At 67.4% G+C, this 16,565-nt stretch overlaps 2 protein-coding genes across 4 annotated transcripts; one reads left to right on the top strand and one right to left on the bottom strand.

Annotated features, from left to right (window-relative positions):
- Positions 1-969: 969 nt before the first annotated feature.
- GTSF1 (gametocyte specific factor 1) lies at positions 970-5,696 on the bottom strand. Of its 3 annotated transcripts, XR_014230421.1 has the most exons (9): positions 5,564-5,696; positions 5,222-5,348; positions 5,046-5,135; positions 4,881-4,956; positions 4,565-4,777; positions 3,140-3,221; positions 2,210-2,296; positions 1,631-1,744; positions 970-1,173 (listed from the first exon to the last, which is right to left on the bottom strand). XR_014230421.1 is itself a non-coding variant. In XM_082332602.1 (5 exons), exons 1-5 carry the CDS (start codon positions 5,654-5,656, stop codon positions 4,558-4,560), a joined length of 606 nt encoding a protein of 201 aa, XP_082188728.1. In that variant the 5' UTR covers positions 5,657-5,696; the 3' UTR covers positions 4,082-4,557. The 3 variants fall into 3 exon arrangements, 1 of the variants encoding a protein (XP_082188728.1); XR_014230422.1 differs by lacking the exon at positions 2,210-2,296; XM_082332602.1 differs by lacking the exons at positions 970-1,173; positions 1,631-1,744; positions 2,210-2,296; positions 3,140-3,221 and having other exon boundaries at positions 4,082-4,777.
- A 1,271-nt stretch (positions 5,697-6,967) lies between these two features.
- On the top strand, positions 6,968-16,565 carry NCKAP1L (NCK associated protein 1 like). Its single transcript, XM_082332236.1, has 31 exons — positions 6,968-7,165; positions 7,391-7,501; positions 7,830-7,922; positions 8,031-8,087; positions 8,172-8,314; positions 8,413-8,503; positions 8,590-8,727; positions 8,810-8,858; positions 9,037-9,193; positions 9,500-9,556; positions 9,889-9,985; positions 10,326-10,435; positions 10,594-10,726; positions 10,838-10,919; positions 11,172-11,230; positions 11,399-11,544; positions 11,894-12,026; positions 12,211-12,330; positions 12,779-12,918; positions 13,083-13,214; positions 13,329-13,547; positions 13,652-13,782; positions 13,866-13,963; positions 14,230-14,323; positions 14,443-14,525; positions 14,636-14,716; positions 14,935-15,028; positions 15,192-15,308; positions 15,575-15,684; positions 15,782-15,871; positions 16,309-16,565. Exons 1-31 carry the CDS (start codon positions 7,064-7,066, stop codon positions 16,432-16,434), a joined length of 3,393 nt encoding a protein of 1,130 aa, XP_082188362.1. The 5' UTR covers positions 6,968-7,063; the 3' UTR covers positions 16,435-16,565.

Here is a 16,565-nt window from a genome sequence, read left to right as displayed (position 1 = left end):
TGGGGCTGCGGGGGGGCCACGGTGGGGCACCCCCATGGGTTGGGGGGACGCAGGGTGACACCGGGGCACCCCCGTGGGTGCGGGAGGCAAGCGCCGGTGACATCGGGGCGGCCCCGTGGGTGAGGGCGCGGGTGGGACACCCCCGGGGGGGCGGTGGGTGCCTGGCCTCAGTTTCCCCGGGCGGGGGGCACGGGTGCTGGCGCGGTGCCCCGGGGCTGGCGCCGAGCCCGGGGACGGGCGCGGATGCGGCCCCGCGCGCCGGCTGCTTCCCAAAAAGGCGCTGGCGGCTGCAGGCGTTGGGGAGCCGGGCAGGCGGCCAGGCCGGGGGGGCCCCCGCCGCGGGGCGGGGGGACGGGCAGGGGCACGGGCAGGGACGGGGGGCAGAGGTGGCACTGAGGTGGCCGACACACGCGCGTGCACGTGGCACCGCTGGCCCGGGCACCGCTGTGGGCACTGCAGGGCCAGGGCGGGGTGCGCACACGCGTGTGCGCGCGTCTCTAAGCGTGTGCGTGTAAGCCTGTGTCCGTGTGGAAGCGTGTGTGCCCATGTGGAAGCGTGTGCACGCTCCCGGGACCCAGGGGCAGGAACACAGGAACCCACGGCCCACACGTGGCGTGCACGCCCACCACACGCGTGTGCACTCGCACACGGCCCCCGTTTGGGTCACGCCCCGTCCCCGGGAAGGGCAGGAGGTGGCCGGGGACACGGGGACCGTCCCCCCCCCCCCCCATTTTTGGCCAGCTGCCCCCTGCCTCCCGGGCAGCGTGGGGACACCCCGACATCACTGGGGGACACCCCCCTCCTTCCCTGGCCTCCTGCCCCCCCGTTTGACCCTTTCAGCCCCCCGATATTGGGTAAAACACCCCGTAACGCTGCTGTGATAACCCGGAATCAAGCACGGGGCGTTTTGAGGGCAGAAAGGGCAGTTTTAGTGCTCGTGCGGCGAGGCGGGGGCCGGCCGCTGCGCAGCCCTCCTCACCCGGCCCCGCTGTTTCTGGGCATTTGTTGGTTTTCTGCCTAATTTCCTGCCTTAAGGAGCCCCGCTCGCCCCGCGGAGCCCGGCTGCCAGAGGAGCTGGGGCCAGGCCCTGGAGGTGCCCACTCCGGGGCAGGATGCGTCCCCGAGGGGGGTCACGAGAGCCAAACCTTGGGAGGAGGGAGGGATCCCGATGAGCTGCGGAGATAAAAAGCAAAAGGTGTAAAAAAAAAAAAAAAAATGCCCCTAAAGGGCTTCACGGGGGGAATCCCCCCTCCGCGGGGCTGGGGTGCTGCTGGGGTGCACGGCGGGGGGACACGGAGGGGACGGGGCTTCTCCAAAGCCCCCGGCCGCGGCTCCCACCCCGGTGACTTCAAAGCCCCTGGCAAGCCGGGGCCTCCATTTGCCTGTGACCGCCAGACGCTCGCCGGTTCCTGCCCTCTTCCTTTTCCTGCTGCTTTCAGACACAGTTTGATGGTAAATGTTGTTTTTTTTTTCTGCTGTGTCCCCCCCCCGACTCCAGCAGAAACCAGCTGGAGAGCGATGCCGGGTGCTGAATCACGGCAGGGGAACGACGCGGGTGTAAGACGAGGGGAATTTTGTCCTGGGAATTGCGTAGGGGAACCGGCGCGGCCGGGGCAGAGCCGGTACTCACAGCCCCGCGTCTCCCCGTGGCGCTGGTCACCCCTGCCCGTGCAGGGGGGTCTCGGCAGTGGCCCCGGGATGGCGGCAGCCGTGCGAGGGTGGGGGCACGTGGGGCGTTTCATCGCTGCAGGGAAGAGAACAGGGAGAAGCGGTTAAAGCACGTGGGGCAAGGCCAAAAAGGCATCAAATCTCCCCAAAACCGTAGCGCGAAGAAGCCGTGCGAGGCGGCGGGACCCCTCTGGATGCAGGGAGCAGGGCGGAAGCCAGGAGCTGCCGTCCCCGAAGCGCGGCTGTGCCACGGCACGGCTTGCCCGCTCTGCGGCGGCGGCTGGATGCCGCAGGGGACGCCGAAGGTGACACGTAGCTACGCCGTCACCAAAACCAGCCCGGTTCTCCCTCCCCGCGTCCCCGTCGAGGGGAAAACCCAACGGCTCCCACCGAGGAGCAGCGAGAGGGGGGCTCCGCTCTCTGGGAGCCGCGACTGCTCTCGATGAGAGAAAATAACGGCAAAATAGGTGGAAAAAGGAGGGAAACGCCTGGCGTTTCCCATCCGGCTCACGGATGAAAATAAGCCAGCCCTCCAACCTACCCGGCTGGATCCACCCTCCGAGCAACAACTCCCGGCAAGTGTTGCAAGGCCGTTATTGGCACGGTTCGAAGCACACATGAAACTGCTCTGGAAACCACAGGGGAGAGATGTCAGGCAAAGCCGAAGCAGTCAGACGCTTTTAAACAAGCGAGGCAACAAAGCTGGAGAAATTCCTCCTTAACCCTTCCAGAGCGGGAAAGGGATTCGGATGGCTTTCCACCTGCGGGCAGCGAGGGGAAGCGGGCATCGCTGCGGAAGCACCGGCTCCGCACGGGGATGAGATTTGCGGCCGAGAAAAGTGTTTTGCTGAGACAAACCCCGGCAGGCGTCCTGATTCTCCGCGCTGAGCTGTGGGGGGATAACCCCCCTCCCAAACTCAAAAAATGGGTTTAAAACATGACTGAGGGGGGGGGGAAAAAAGGCAGCCTCGGGCGAAGGTTAGCGCTTGGCAGGTTAAAGCCTAAGGAAGGAGCGGCCGCCGCAAGATGATTCGTGTTCAGCCTCCGGATTGGAGATGGAGGGAGGAAAAGCGTCTCCCAGATGGGCTGAGCCCAGGATGTGCGGCTCCTGCCAGATGTACGTTAACGGGAGTTATTAGTCGCATAAAAACCGCTCTGCAGCTGCATTTCTGGCACTGGCGAGGGAGGAATTAATTGCAACACCAGATCACTCCTCCTCTGCCCGGCCAGGAGGGACCGGCACGACCCCGCCCGCGCGCTCCCCTCCGCCGGACGGGGAAAGATATATATCTGACCTTCCCGTGAACCACTGGAAAAAAGAAAAGGAGAAAAAAAAAAAAGCAGGTTTTCCCCCCAAACTCAGCCCCCCGGGGTCCCCGCCGCCTGCCTGGGATGACGGGGTGTTGGAGGCGGGCAGGGAGCCCGGCCGGGGAAGGCGGCGTGACACACGCGTTCCCATTTCCACACATACCGCCCCAAATCCGTCGCCTCCTCCGAGCTCTCCTCACCTCCCGGCACGGCGGGGGCTCCGTGGGGTCCCTGGAAACATCGCGCTGGAAGGAGAAGGGGAGAAGGATTTTGGGGCGGCGGGGGGGGGAGCAGAGGATTGGGGGATCCCCCCTGTTCCCGGCACGACGCCGGGGTTGAGCATGGGTTGAGTCTGGGTGTGACGGGTGTGTGTCACCGCCAGGCTGGCGGGGGGGGACAGGGGGACAGCATGACACATTTTTTGGAGGACTGCACAGGGCGGGGGGGTGTTACCGAGGCTTCCCCAGCTGCCCCCCCCTTCCCCGGGTGGGGAACCCACGGCCCAGTGCCCTGGGACGCAGCCTGAGCACAAGGCGGCCGCGTTGCGCAAGAGGCACTAAAATAGCCCCCCCCCGAGCCCAAAATCTGGGCAGCGCCCGCCTGGCAGCGCCTGTTTTGGTGGGGGAGGGACTGGGGGGGGATCTGGTGCCCTGGCGGGGGGGGACAGCAGCCCCCCAGGGCACCGGGAGAGGAGGGTTTGGGGTCACCTTGAGCCGGTTCGGTCACAGTCATCCTCTTCGTCGCTGTCCCCGCTACAGCCTGAGTTTAGGGGTGGCTGGGGACGGGGTGAGGGGGACAGCGGGGCACCAGGGGGACGGGGACACGCTGGGGGGGGGGTACAGGGACACACTGGGGTGGTACAAGGACATGGGTGAGCCTAGGGGTGACTGGGACACACTGGGGGGTATGGGGGCACACTGGGAGGGGTGACAGGGACATGGGCTGGCTCGGGGGCTATGGGGATAAACTGGGAGGGTATGGGGGCACACTGGGGGGTGACAGGGACAGGGGCTGAGCGGTTATGGGGATAAACGGGGGGGGTATGGGGGCACACTGGGAGGGGTAATGGGGACATGGGCTGGGCTGAGGGGGATACAGGGACACACTGGGGGGGGTGACAGGGACAGGGGCTGGCCCAGGGGGTTACAAGGACACACTGGGGGGGGTTACGGGGACATGGACAGGCCCAGGGGGGTGAGATCCTGCTGTGCACTGGACCTGTTGCCCCTCGTCCCCCCCCCATGGTGCTGGAGCCCCCTCGGAGGGGGGGTACAAGGCCTGGCCCCCCACTTGTCTGTGCCCCAAGGGGCGGCGGGGCCAGCGCAGAGCATGCTGGGAGTGCAGCAAGGGAGCGCGGGGGGCGCGGGGCCGGCCGGGAGCTCCTGCCGGGGGTCCCCTGGGTCCCCATCCCCGGGGTGCCCCCATCCCCAGGTCGCACGGTCCCCTGGGTCCCCACCCCACGGGTACCCCCAGCGTCCGTCCCATGGGGTGGCCCGGTCCCCACCCCACAGGGTCCCCTCGGAGCCCCCCGGGTGACGGGACACCACGCACACTCACGGGCAGCGTATTTGTAACATGCATTTAAAACCTGTGGGCACGATCCCCCCCCGCAGCAGCGGCCGAGGGGGCACCGCCCCCCCTGGCGCCACGGTCCCCTCGGTCCTGGGGGAGAGATGGGCACTGCCCTGGTCCTGCCGCCGCCATCCATGGTCCCTCCTGTGCCCGTCGCTCCGCGCCCGCTGCAGGGCGTCCTGCGGCTCTCCCGCCTCGGCTCCGGCTCGTGGGTGCTGCTGGGGCAGAGCTGGGGGGCAAGAGAGGACCTGGGGGTCAGCACCCTGCGGGGGGAATGACACCCCAGTGTGGGCAGCGAGGGAGGGGATGGCCCCGGCCTTGCGGGCTCCTGCCTGTCGCATGGGAGGAGCAGGTCGTTCGTCCTGACGTTGAGGATGAAGGGTTGGGGGTCCTCCAGGTCCTCCAGCTCTGCAAAGGGTGACGAGACGGGGACGTGCCAGCCTTGGGGTGACACGGTGAGGGGGGGGAGCACTGCCTGGCACCCTGGGGACACTCACCAGCCTCCCAGTCCTCCTGGCACGGCGGGCCCTGCCAGGCCATGGGGACCTCCGGTTGCTTCATCCTGTCACTGAGGGACGTGAGCATCCCTGAGGGGACAGAGGGGACAGTTGTGGGTGGGGGCACAGCTGAGCACGGCCACCGGGGTGGTGAGGGGGGACACACCATGCTGTACCGTGGGGGAGGTCGGGCTGCCGCTTGTCGGGGCAGGAGGCGACGTGGCTCCGCAGCTTGGCCTGGGGCACCCTGTGCCGGGCATTGAAGGGGCAGGTGGCCAGCGTGCGGGCCACCCGCGGGTTGTTCTGGGGGGGGGGCGAGGAGCTGGGTTGGACGGGGAGCCTCTGCCTCAGAGCTGCCTGACCCACAGCCCCCAGCAGCCCTCGGTCCTGGCCCCCAGCAGGCCCCAGGCCCCCGCAGGCACCAACCCCGGCCCCCAATAGGCCGCGGCCCAGGCCCCCAGTAGGCCCCAGCCCCGGCCCCCAGCCCCTCGTAGGCCCCAGCCCCGGCCCCCGCTCACCCGCTGGCACTTGACGAGGTGGTAGGGCAGCCGGGACACCCGGACCTGGTGGCTTTTGTCGTAGGGACACTGGACGAGCGCCTCGGGGTCCATGGCGGGGCTCAGGCTCAGGCTCAGGCCCGCTCCCGGGCCCGGTCGCCGCACCAGACTCCCAACGGGCCTCGCGCGCCGCCGCGTCGCCACGGCAACGGGGCCCGGCTTCCGGCGCGGCCTGCGGGGGACGCCGCGCTCCGCTGTCGCCATGGCAACGGGGCCGGGCGGCCGCCGCGGGGCGCCCGCAGCGCGGCTGGGCAGGCCCGGGCCGGGCTATAGGAGCCCCGGGAGACGCTATATGAGCCCAGGCGATGTTATCTGGGCCCTGGGTGGTGCCACAGGAGCCCTGGGCAGTGCTATAGGAGCCCAGGCGATGTTCTATGGGCCTTGGGCCGTGCTATGTGGGCCCCGGGTGGTGATACATGGGCCCGGGCAATGTTGTGTAAGCCGTGACTAATGCTATAGGAGCCCTGGGCAGTGCTATATGAGCCCTGGCAATGATATATGAGCCCAGGTGATATTCTCTGGGCCCCGGGCGGTGCTATATGGGCCTTGGGTGGTGATATATGGGCCCAGACACTGTTGTATAGGCCCTGGGCAGTGCTATAGGAGCCCTGGTGGTGTTCTATGGGCCCCAGGCAGTGCTATGTGGGCCCTGGGTGGTGACATATGGGCCCAGACAATGTTGTATAGGCCATGAGCAGTGCTATAGGAGCCCCAGGAGATGCTATATGAGCCCTGGGCAGTGCTATATGGGCCCTGGGTGGTGATATATGGGCCATGGGCAATGCTATATGAGCCCCGGGCAATGCTATATGGGCCCAGGTGATGTTCCATGGGCCCTGGGTGGTGCTATAGGAGCCCTGGGCCATGCTATACGGACCCTGGGCAGCATTATATGGGCCTGGGCAGTGTTATATGGGCTCCGGTGGTGGTATATGGGCCTGGATGGTCTTATACGGACCCCGGGTGCTGCTGCAGGGCCATGGCTGGTGCCATATGGCTGTGGCCAGGCTCACGTGGCGCTGGCCGGCGCTATACGGTCCTGGTCAGCGTGGCACAGCTGGGACTGGTGTTATATGGCTGTAGCCAGCACTGCCCGGCTGTAGCCAGCACTGCCCGGCTGTCAGCGGTGTCACTGGCCACAGCCAGTGTTGCATGGCCGTGGAGGGTGTCATCGGGCCACGGCCGGTCCTACACGGTGGTGGTGTCACACAGCCGCGGCGTCAGGCAGTGGTGGCATCATGCACCAGCAGTGTCACACAGCCATGGCGTCAGGCGCCGGCGGTGTCACGGGGTGGTGGCCGTGTCACGGGGTGATGGCGGTGGCGTCACGTGGCGGTGGCCCCAGCTCGGGGCCCAGCCCAGGAAGCCCAGGAAGGGGAAGTTGGGTGTTGGGGCCGTGGGGACGATCGGGGGGACGTGGGGGACACAGGGTGGCCCCCCCGCCCCCAGCACGTCACCGCCATGTCGCTGCCCTCCGTCTACCAGAACAAGTTCGCCGAGAAGCTGACGATCCTCAACGACCGGGGCCGGGGCGTCCTCGTCCGCATCTACAACATCAAGAAGGTGGGTGCGGGGTGGGGCGGGCCCGGATGCCTGGGTCCCCTGGGGGGGGACGTCGGGGTGCCCCCCCTTCCCCGATCAAATGGGGAAGAGCCTGAGTTCTGCCTGGGATGAGGGCTGTGAAGAAACAGGGGGTGGTGGGATCGCTGGGGCAGGGGGGCCTGAAGGGGGATCCGAGCCCAGGAGGGGGTTTTGGGGGGGGGTCTGACATTGGGGGGTCCCCCACAGACATGCTCCGACCCCAAGACGCGGCCGCCCTTCTTCAGCGACAAGGCCATGGAGCCCTCCGTCAAGTTCATCAACAAGAAGTTTCCTCACCTGGATGTGAGGAGCAGCACGGTGAGGGACCGGGGTGTCCCCTCTGTCCCCAACCCCCTGTCCCCCCACCCCGTGCCGGCCCTACCTGGGTGTCCCCTCTGCCCCCCACCCCGCATCACCCCATCCCCAGTGTCCTCACCATCCCCACCCCACCTTGCCCACACCCAGTGTCCACACTGTCCGCCATGTGTCACCCCAGTCTGTGTCACCCCGCTTTGTGTCGCCACCACCTGGCTTCCCCTCCATCCCCCTCCCTTGGTCATCCTGCCAACCCCTGCCCCATGTCACCCCTCCCTGGGTGTCCCCCCTGTGTCACCCCACCCCGGGTGTCCCCAATGTCCCTTTGCAGCAACACCTGGGGCCGGTGCACAGGGACAAGGGGGACATCGCCCGGGTGCTGGGACCCTTCTACCACTCCTTCCTGGACGTCCTGGAGTTCAGGGTGAGCTGGGGCGTGTGGCGGGGGGCAGAGCGGGGTTTCGGGGCGCAGCACGGGCATTTCAGACCTGAGGGGACAGCAGTGACAGTGTCCCTGTCCCCTCCCTGCCAGGACCACGTCTATGAGCTGCTGAACACCATCGATGCCAGCCAGTGCTTCTTCGACATCGTGAGTGGGGCGCAAGGGGTGCCCGGGAGGTACTTTGGGGGTGCCACGGCTGTGCCCACGCGCTCACGCCTGTCCCCTCCCCAGCACGTCAACTACGACTTCACCAAGAGCTACCTGGACCTGGTTGTCACCTACGTGTCCCTCGTCCTGCTGCTGGCCCGCACGGAGGACCGCCGGCTGCTCATCGGCATGTACCACTGCGCCCACGAGATGAGCCACGGCAGCAGGTAGGTTGGCTGTCCCCATCGGCGCTGTCCCCACGGGCTGTCCCCACCGGGGCTGGCCCTGAGGACCGTCCCCGACCCCCGTGCCACCGTCCCTGCAGTGACCCCAGCTTCGCCCGCCTGGGACAGATGGTGCTGGAGTATGACCACCCCCTCAAGAAGCTGACGGAGGAATTTGGGCCACACACCAAGGTGGGATGGGGCTCCCCTCAGCCAGCGGGGCCACATCCTGCCCTGATCCATCCCACGGCCCCCCGTGATGTCCCCCTCTCCCCCAGGCTGTCACCAGCGCCCTCCTGTCCCTCCATTTCCTCTTCGCCCGGAGGAACCAGGGGGCCGAGCAGTGGCGCAGCGACCAGCTCCTCAGCCTGCTCGGCACCGCCGGCACCATGCTCAGCCCTGCCAGCTCCGACACCGTGAGTGCCACCGCGTCTGCAGGTCCTGGGAGAGGCTGCAGGAGGGCTGAGGACGGTGACACGGTGACGCCTGTGTCCCCAGATGGCCTGTGAGTACCTGTCCCTGGAGGTGATGGAGCGCTGGATCCTCAGTAAGTCCTTGCGGTGCCTGCGGGTCCCCAGCCCCACGCGGGCAGCCTGGCTCCCGGTTTCGGGCCGGGTCCCCAGCCCCACGCAGGCAGCCTGGCTCCCAGTTTCGGGCTGTCCCCCTGCCTGCTGCGGGGCTGGCAGCGCGGGCAGCCCCTGCCCGCCTGATGGCTGTGCCCGCAGTGGGGTTCCTGGTGTGCCCGGGGGCACTGGGCTCGTCCCCGCAGTGCCTGGAGCTGTGGCGGCTGGCGCTGCAGGGCTCGCTCTACATCACCCTCCTCCGCGACGAGGCCCTCCAGGTCCACAAGGTCACCGAGGAGCTGCTCAGCAGCCTCAAGGGGTAACGGCCGTGCCAGCGCCGGGGCCGTGGAGGGTGCCAAGAGGGTGCCGCAGTGGGTGCCAGGGGCTGGGGGCTCTGCCAGCAGCCCTCCTGGGAGCCAGGGGCTGCGCTGGGTGCCAGGAGACTTTGCAGGGTACCAGGAGGTTGTGTTGGGTGCTAGGGGATTGTGCTGGGTGCCAGGGGCTGGGGGCTGTGCCAGGGGCTCTGTGGGGTGCCTGGGGCTCTCCTGGGTGCTGTGCTGGGTGCTGTGCCGGGTGCTGTGCCGGGTGCCATGCCTGGCACTGCCCGGCTGTGGCTCTCTCGCAGGTACGGGAAGCGGGTGGCCGATGTCAAGGAGTGCAAGGAACACGCTGCAGCTCACAGGTTGGGGACTCAATGGGGGGACAGCGGGGCTGGGGGCGCTGGGGAAGGTCCCAGGGGTCCTGGGGAGCTGGGAGGTCCCAGAGTGACCCAAAGGACTGGACAGTCCTGGGGGTCCCATGAGTCCCAGAGAGCTGGGGGGGTCCCAGGGGCTCCCGGGGGTGCCAGCACCCAGGAAGGGGACTGGGGTGCCCCGACTGGGTCCACACTGGCCCTGTGCCACAGCACCCACCTTTGCCATATTTTGCCTGTGATGTCCCCGCTGGGTGAGAGGGGTGGCTGGGGGGGCAGTTGGGTGGCCCTGACCCCAACCCCCACCCTGACCCCCCCTGCAGCGGCTCCCTGCACCGGGGCCGGCGGGCGTACCTGCGCGGGGCCGTGCGGGAGCTGGAGGCGCTGCTGGAGGACCAGCCCGGGCTGCTGGGACCCAAGGTCAGCACGGAGGGAAGGGGGCCGTGGGGGCCAGGGGGCAGGGTTTGGGGTGCAGGGGGTGCATGGGTGCAGGGTATGGGGTAGAGGGCGTGCGTGGGTGCAAGGCTTGGGGTACAGGGGGTGTGTGGGTGCAGGGTTTGGGTGCAGGGGGCTGGCTGCCGGGGCTCTGCATGTGCCCGGGGGTGTGAAATGGGTGCTGGTGGGGTCTGTGGGGGGGGTACTGCCAGCACCAGCCTGGTGCCATGTGGTGCCAGTGCCCGAGGCCATTGGTGCCAGCCGGGTGGCGGTGCCTGGTGGCAGCACCCCGTGCTTGATGCCCTCTAACCCCCGCTCTGCCCAGGCCCTCTTCGTCTTCATGGCTCTCTCCTTCTGCCGGGACGAGGTGAGCTGGCTGGTGCGGCACGCCGAGCACGTCACCAAGACCAAGACGCCCGAGGACTTCGCTGACAGGTAGGCACAGTGTGCGGGCACCGGGCCATGGGGGGCACCCCCAGGCAGGCTGGTCTTGTGGTGGGGGTTGCCCTGGGGCAATGCCGGGGTGCCATCGGCACGGCTGGCACCGGGGCGGTTTGGTGGGCACAGGCTCTGACCGGCGGCTCCGGCGGCAGCCACGTCGCGGAGCTGCTCTTCCTCATGGAGCAGCTGCGGAGCCTGGTGCGGCAGCAGGTCAGGGTGCTGCAGCGCTACCACGTCCAGTACCTGGCCCGCTTCGATGCCCTGGTGCTCAGCGAAGTCATCCAGGTACCGCGGGGCCCTGGCAAGGGCTGATCTGTGTCCCCTGTTGGGGCTGTCCCTGTCCCCTGTGCCCTGTCCTGGCTGTCCCTGACCCTGTCCCCATCCCTGGCCCCGCAGAACCTCTCCGTGTGCCCCGAGGAGGAGTCCATCATCCTGTCATCCTTCGTCAGCTCCCTCTCAGCTCTCTCTGTCAAGGAAGGTATGGTCAGTGTCCCCCCCGCCATGTCCCTGGCACTGCCTGGGGACCGATGTCCCCCCTGTCCCTGGGGGCCATGCTGGGCACCCAGGCATGGGCTTGTGGGGCAACGGGGAGACGGCAGCTCCTGGGGTCCTGTGGGGTGGGCACTGCCCCCCCAGACTGGCACCCCCAGGACCAGTACCCCCAGATTAGCACCCCCAGACCGATAATCCCCGGATTACCCTGTCTCCCCACATTTCTATTTCCCTGCAGTTGATGACAAGGAGCAGTTTGATTTCACACCACTCCGCCTGGACTGGTTCCGGCTGCAGGTGCTGTCCCTGTCCTTGTCCCTGTCCCTGTCCCCATCCCAATCTCCATCCTTGTTCCTGTCCCTGTGCCAATCCCCTTCCTCTCTCCCCATCCCTGTCCCCATCCCTGTCCTTGTCCTCGTCCTCTTCCCCTGCTCTGCAGTGGCCCTGAGTCCGCTGTCCCCCCAGGCCTACACCAGCGTGGCCAAGGCCTCGCTGCCACTGGGCTCCAACCCCGACGTGGGTCGTGTCATGAACCTCATCGTCTTCCACACCAAACTGCTTGACTCCCTGGAGGAGCTGCTGGCCGAGGCCTCCGACCTCTCCGACCTGTGGTGAGCGCAGCCGCTCGCTCTGCCTCAGTTTCCCCACAGTCACGGGGGGTCACCCTGGCTGGGGGGTCTTTGAGCCGCATCCTGCACGCATGGAAAGGTGCCCACGTGTGCTGGGTGATGGGTGTGGGAAGGGACGGAGGTGGCCGTGGGGGACATGTCACCTATGGGAGAGGTTGGGTAAAGTTAGGTGGCGTACACATGGACATGGGGACAGGGACAACACACATGTGGCACAGGAGAAGCGTGTCCAGAAAGACAAATCCCCTCTCCTGCCCTCCCTGTCCTCCCTGCCCCTCTCTCCTGCCCTCCCTGCCCCATTCTTCTGCCCCTCTGCCACCCCCCTGTGCAGTTTCTACCCTCGCCCCGTGGAGAAGATGTTTGTGGTGACAATGGAGGAGCCCTCGATGCTGCGCTACAGCATTGCCTTCCCTCTGCTCTGCAGCCACTTTTCCCACTGCATCCATCCCATGTGCCCGGAGGAGGTGGGTCCTGCTGCTCGGGGGGGACACGGGGGACACAGGGGCACCGTGGAGGGGCTGGGGCAGGCACATGTGGGCAGGGGACAACGGCAGCCCTGTGGCCTCAAGGCAGCTGGTGGCACGGCGCAGACGTGGCCGTGACCCGCGCGCCATGTGCCGTGATGGTGCCGTGGCTTTCTCCCCGCAGTATCCTCACCTGAAGGCCATAGCGCTGGGGCTGTGCAACAAGTTCCTGGAGGAGATGGCCCGGCAGGCCAGCGCCTGCGTCATGGACGCCTGCGCCGAGCAGCACAACCTCAGCGAGCAGGTGAGGGTCGCGCTTCCGGGGCGTCCAAGGTCTCTGTGGCCTTTGGGGTCTCCATCACCTTCAGGATCTCTGTGGCCTTTGAGGTCTCTGTGGTCTCCAGGATCTCTGTAGTTTTTGGGGTCTCCATGGTCTCTGTGGCCTCCAGGGTCTTTGTGGCCTTTGGGGTCTCTGTGGTCTCCATGGCCTTTGTGGCTTCCAGGGTCTCCATGGCCTTTGGGGTCTCAGTGGCATCTTTGTCCCCTGGGACCTCCACAGCCTCCAGGGTCTCCAGGACCTCTGTGGCCTCCATGTTCTCCAAAACCTTGGGACAGCAGAGGCCATGGGGGCAAGACCTGGCAGGGCACATCCCCAATTCAACCTTGGGGACGGTGACCTCTGGTCCTGGAGGCCCCAGCTGGGCTGAACTCTGTGCCGTGGCCTGTGGTAACCCGTTGCCCGTGGCCGGCAGCTGCTGCCCAAGCACTGCGCCTCCACCGTCAGCAAAGCCCGCAACAAGAAGACCCTGAAGCAGCCGGCCAAGAAGGGGGAGCCCGAGCGGGACAAGCCGGGGTCCGAGAGCCAGAGGAAGGACCGAACCCTGACCACCAAGTGAGAGCCACCTGGGGCTGGCAAGGGTGGACAGGGGGCTGGCGGGGAGCAGTGGCCACCAGATGTCGGGTGTGGGCATGGTGTGACATGGGGGCACAGCGTGACCTTGTGGTTGTCCCCATGGGGCCGCGATGTGGCTAATGGCACCTGTCCCCCCACCCCAGCATGGACAAGCTGCACCTGACGCTGGCTGAGCTGTCCCTGAGCCTCAACCACGTGCCCAACTTCATCGTCTTCGAGCACACGGTGACGCCGGCCGAGTATCTCAGCAGCCACCTGGAGACGCGCTTCACCAAGTAGGGACCGCGCCAGGGACGTGGGACGTGGCGGGGCCAGGGTGGGCTGTGGGTGCTGCTGGGGAGGGGACACTCAGCCACGGCTCTCCAGACAGCCCCCTTCTGTCCCCGCAGAGCCATCGTGGCCATGGCGGGCTACAGCCAGGCCACGCAGGAGGTGGCCCGGCCCTCGGAGGTGCTGGTGGGGCTGAGCGCCTACGTGACCTTCATCCAGTCGCTGGGGCAATTCGTGGGCTTGGACACGGGGCGCATCATCCGCAACGTCCTCCTGCAGCAAACGCAGCCCCGCGACGCCGCCGGCGAGCAGACGCTCACCACCATCTACACCAACTGGTGGGTGCCACGCTGGGACCGGCACCCTCCCTCCCTCCTGGGAGGTGGCCCTGCAGTGCTGTGGGTCGCGGTGCCAGGCGGTGGCAGCAGCTCGATGTCCGTAGGTACCTGGAGGCCCTGCTGCGACAGGCCAGCACAGGTGCCATCATCCTGGCCCCCGCCCTGCAGGCTTTCACCACGGTGCCCCGGGAGGGCGAGCCCCACTTCAGCGCCGCCGAGTTCTCCGATGTCTCAGGTGAGGGATGCGGGGACGCTGTGGCGGGGGATCATCACCCCCCGACCCCGCTGATGTCCCCATCCTTGTCCCCCTCTGCGCAGAGATGCGAGCGCTGGCCGAGCTCATCGGGCCGTACGGCATGAAGTTCCTGAGCGACAACCTCATGTGGCACGTGGGCTCCCAGGTCACCGAGCTGAAGGTAGGGCTGGGACCGGGACTGGCATCGGGGGACCGAGACCAGGATCAGGGGACTGGGACCAGGGCTGGGCTGCTGGGACCAGGTTCTGGGGCACGGTGTGAGAGGGCAGGCAGGGCCACCCCGGGAACCATCCCAGACCCCTGCCTGTCCCTTGGGCTTGCCGGCCAGCGTGGAGGGGTGGCAGAGGGGCCGGGACGCCTGGGTCCCTCCCAGCCGGCTGTGGGCTCGCCACGTCTCCGATGTCACGAGCCTCACGTCCCCCGCAGAAGCTGGTCAATGAGAACATGGACACGCTGGTCCAGCTGCGCTCCAGCTCCTGCAAGCCCGAGCAGATGGCAGCTCTGCTGCCCCGGCTGACCTGTGAGTTTGGGGGGGAACTGGGGACACGCAGGGGGAGCGTGGGGCTGGCACACACGGGTGCGCACACACACACATACGTGTGCACACACGTGTCCCCGCTGACCCCTCTCCTCCCGCAGCGGCCGAAAACGTCCTGAAGCGCATGACCATCATCGGGGAGATCCTGAGCTTCCGCGCCATGGCCCAGCAGGGCCTGCGGGAGGTGGGTGCCCCCCACCCCACGGGTCCCCCACCCCATGGGACCCCCACCCACAGCCCCCACAGCCCAAGGGCTCAGCAGGAGCCCTGTCAGCATCCACCTTCTCTCTGCAGGTCTTCTCCCACCACTGCCCCTTCCTGATGGGCCCCATCGAGTGTCTGACGGACGTTGTCACCCCTGACACCGACATCCAGGTGGGCACCGAGCGGGATGGGGACAGGGTGGCACCTCCAGTGCTTGGGACAGCTGTCCCCAAGCAGGGCTGGTTGCTGCTGTCCTGTACCCGCCACATTATGTGGCACTGTGTGATGCTACGGGGCGCTGCGTGGCGTTGTATGGCATCGTGTGGTCCCCCATGCCTGGCTGCACCCCGTGTCCCCAGCCCTGAGCCTGCGTGTCCCCGTCCCCCCAGGTCACCCTGAGCATCTTTGAGCTGGCCTCGGCCGCGGGGATCCCCTGCGAGGTCGACCCCGCGCTGGTGAACGTCCTCGCTGGCAGCAAGACGGGTACCGCGGGGGTCTGCTGGGGTCGCGGGGGGCTGTCCCTGAGATCCGTGACCCTGCCACAGACCCCCAGCCCCGCTCACCTTCCCCTACCCCCTGTCACCTCCCTGGGACCCCCAGGGTCCCCTCTTGGACCCCTGTCTAGTGTCACCTCCCTCCCTGGCAGACGGCTCATCCCCGGAGGAGGACTACAAGGTGGCCTGCCTGCTCCTGGTCTTCGTGGCCGTGTCCCTGCCCCTGCTGGCCTCCGACCCGGCGTCCATCTACAACACCGAGGTGGACGGTGAGGCTTGGCCGCGACGCTGGCAGCTTTGTCCCTGTGTCCCCAGCCCTGGGGGACCCTGACCCCACAGCTCCCCAGTGTCACACCTCGTGTGTGACCCCCGAGGTCATCGGTGCCCCATAGCCACAGCTGGGGGTTGGTGGGGACAGCAGGACCCCAGGACTGGCAGGGCTGGTGCCCCATAACTGCAGTCAAGGGAGGTGGGCACAGCGGAGACCCTGTGCTGTCCCCAACCTACCTCTGTCCCCAACCTACCGCGTCCCCAGGCTACAACAACAACATCCACTGCCTGGCCAAGGCCATCATCCACGTGTCGGCCGCTCTCTTCACCGTCCACAACAAGAACATCGAGACTCACCTCAAGGAGTTCCTGCTGGTGAGAGCGGCGGGGGGCCACGGCCGTGCCTGGCTGGGGGTGGGCACCCTCCCGGGGTGGGCACCGTCCCCAGCGCTGATCCGGATCCGTCCCTCAGCTGGCCTCCGTCAGCCTCCTGCAGCTGGGCCAGGAGACGGACAAGCTGCGAGCCAGGAACCGCGACTCCATCTCCCTGCTCATGCAGCTGGTGAGTGACGGGAGGGCCCCGGGGTGCCCCCGGGTGGGCTGTGGGGTGCTCCCGAGCGGGCACATCCCACCTCTGTGTCTCCGCTGGGCTCCGGCTCTGCCCAGGCTGCTCCAGCCCCCCGAGCACAGCCGGCTCTGGGTGCTCAGCCTTTTCCCAGCTCCGGTGGGGCGTGGGGGGCCGGATCCAGCTCCGCCACCCCCGGGGAGAGGCTGGGCTGACCGGGTGGGGGCCACGCACCCACCACTGGGGATTGGTATTCAGGGAGCGCTCGCCCTCGCTGCAAAGCAATTTAAATGCAAATATTTCAATCTGGAGCTGGGGCACGGGAGCCATCGGGGAGGGAGCACCCAGTGCTGCTGAGGAGGGGCTCCCCTCTGCGGCAACGGGGGGAAACTGAGGCAGGGGGGGCTGCTGAGGCTGTGTGATCCCTCGCTCAGATCGTGGCGGAGTCGTCCTTCCTGACGGTGGACATGCTGGAGACCTGCTTCCCCTACGTCCTGCTCCGCAACGCCTACCGCGAGGTGTGCCGGGAAAACGTGCTCAGCAGGGTCCCCTCGCACTGAGCCCGGCCCCTGCGTCACCCCCTCCCCTCAAACTGCCCTGCGCCGGGACCCCCAGGTCCTTCCTCAACCGCTGGATGCCACCGCCGTGTCCCCGTCCTGTCCCCCACCCATTGCTGCCTTCACTAAACCAC

Source organism: Platalea leucorodia (assembly GCF_965183815.1).
Source record: "Platalea leucorodia genome assembly, chromosome: 23".
Taxonomy (NCBI): Eukaryota; Metazoa; Chordata; class Aves; order Pelecaniformes; family Threskiornithidae; genus Platalea; species Platalea leucorodia.
Note: the sequence above shows the minus strand (reverse complement) of the source record. Positions and strands in the feature narration are given on the sequence as shown.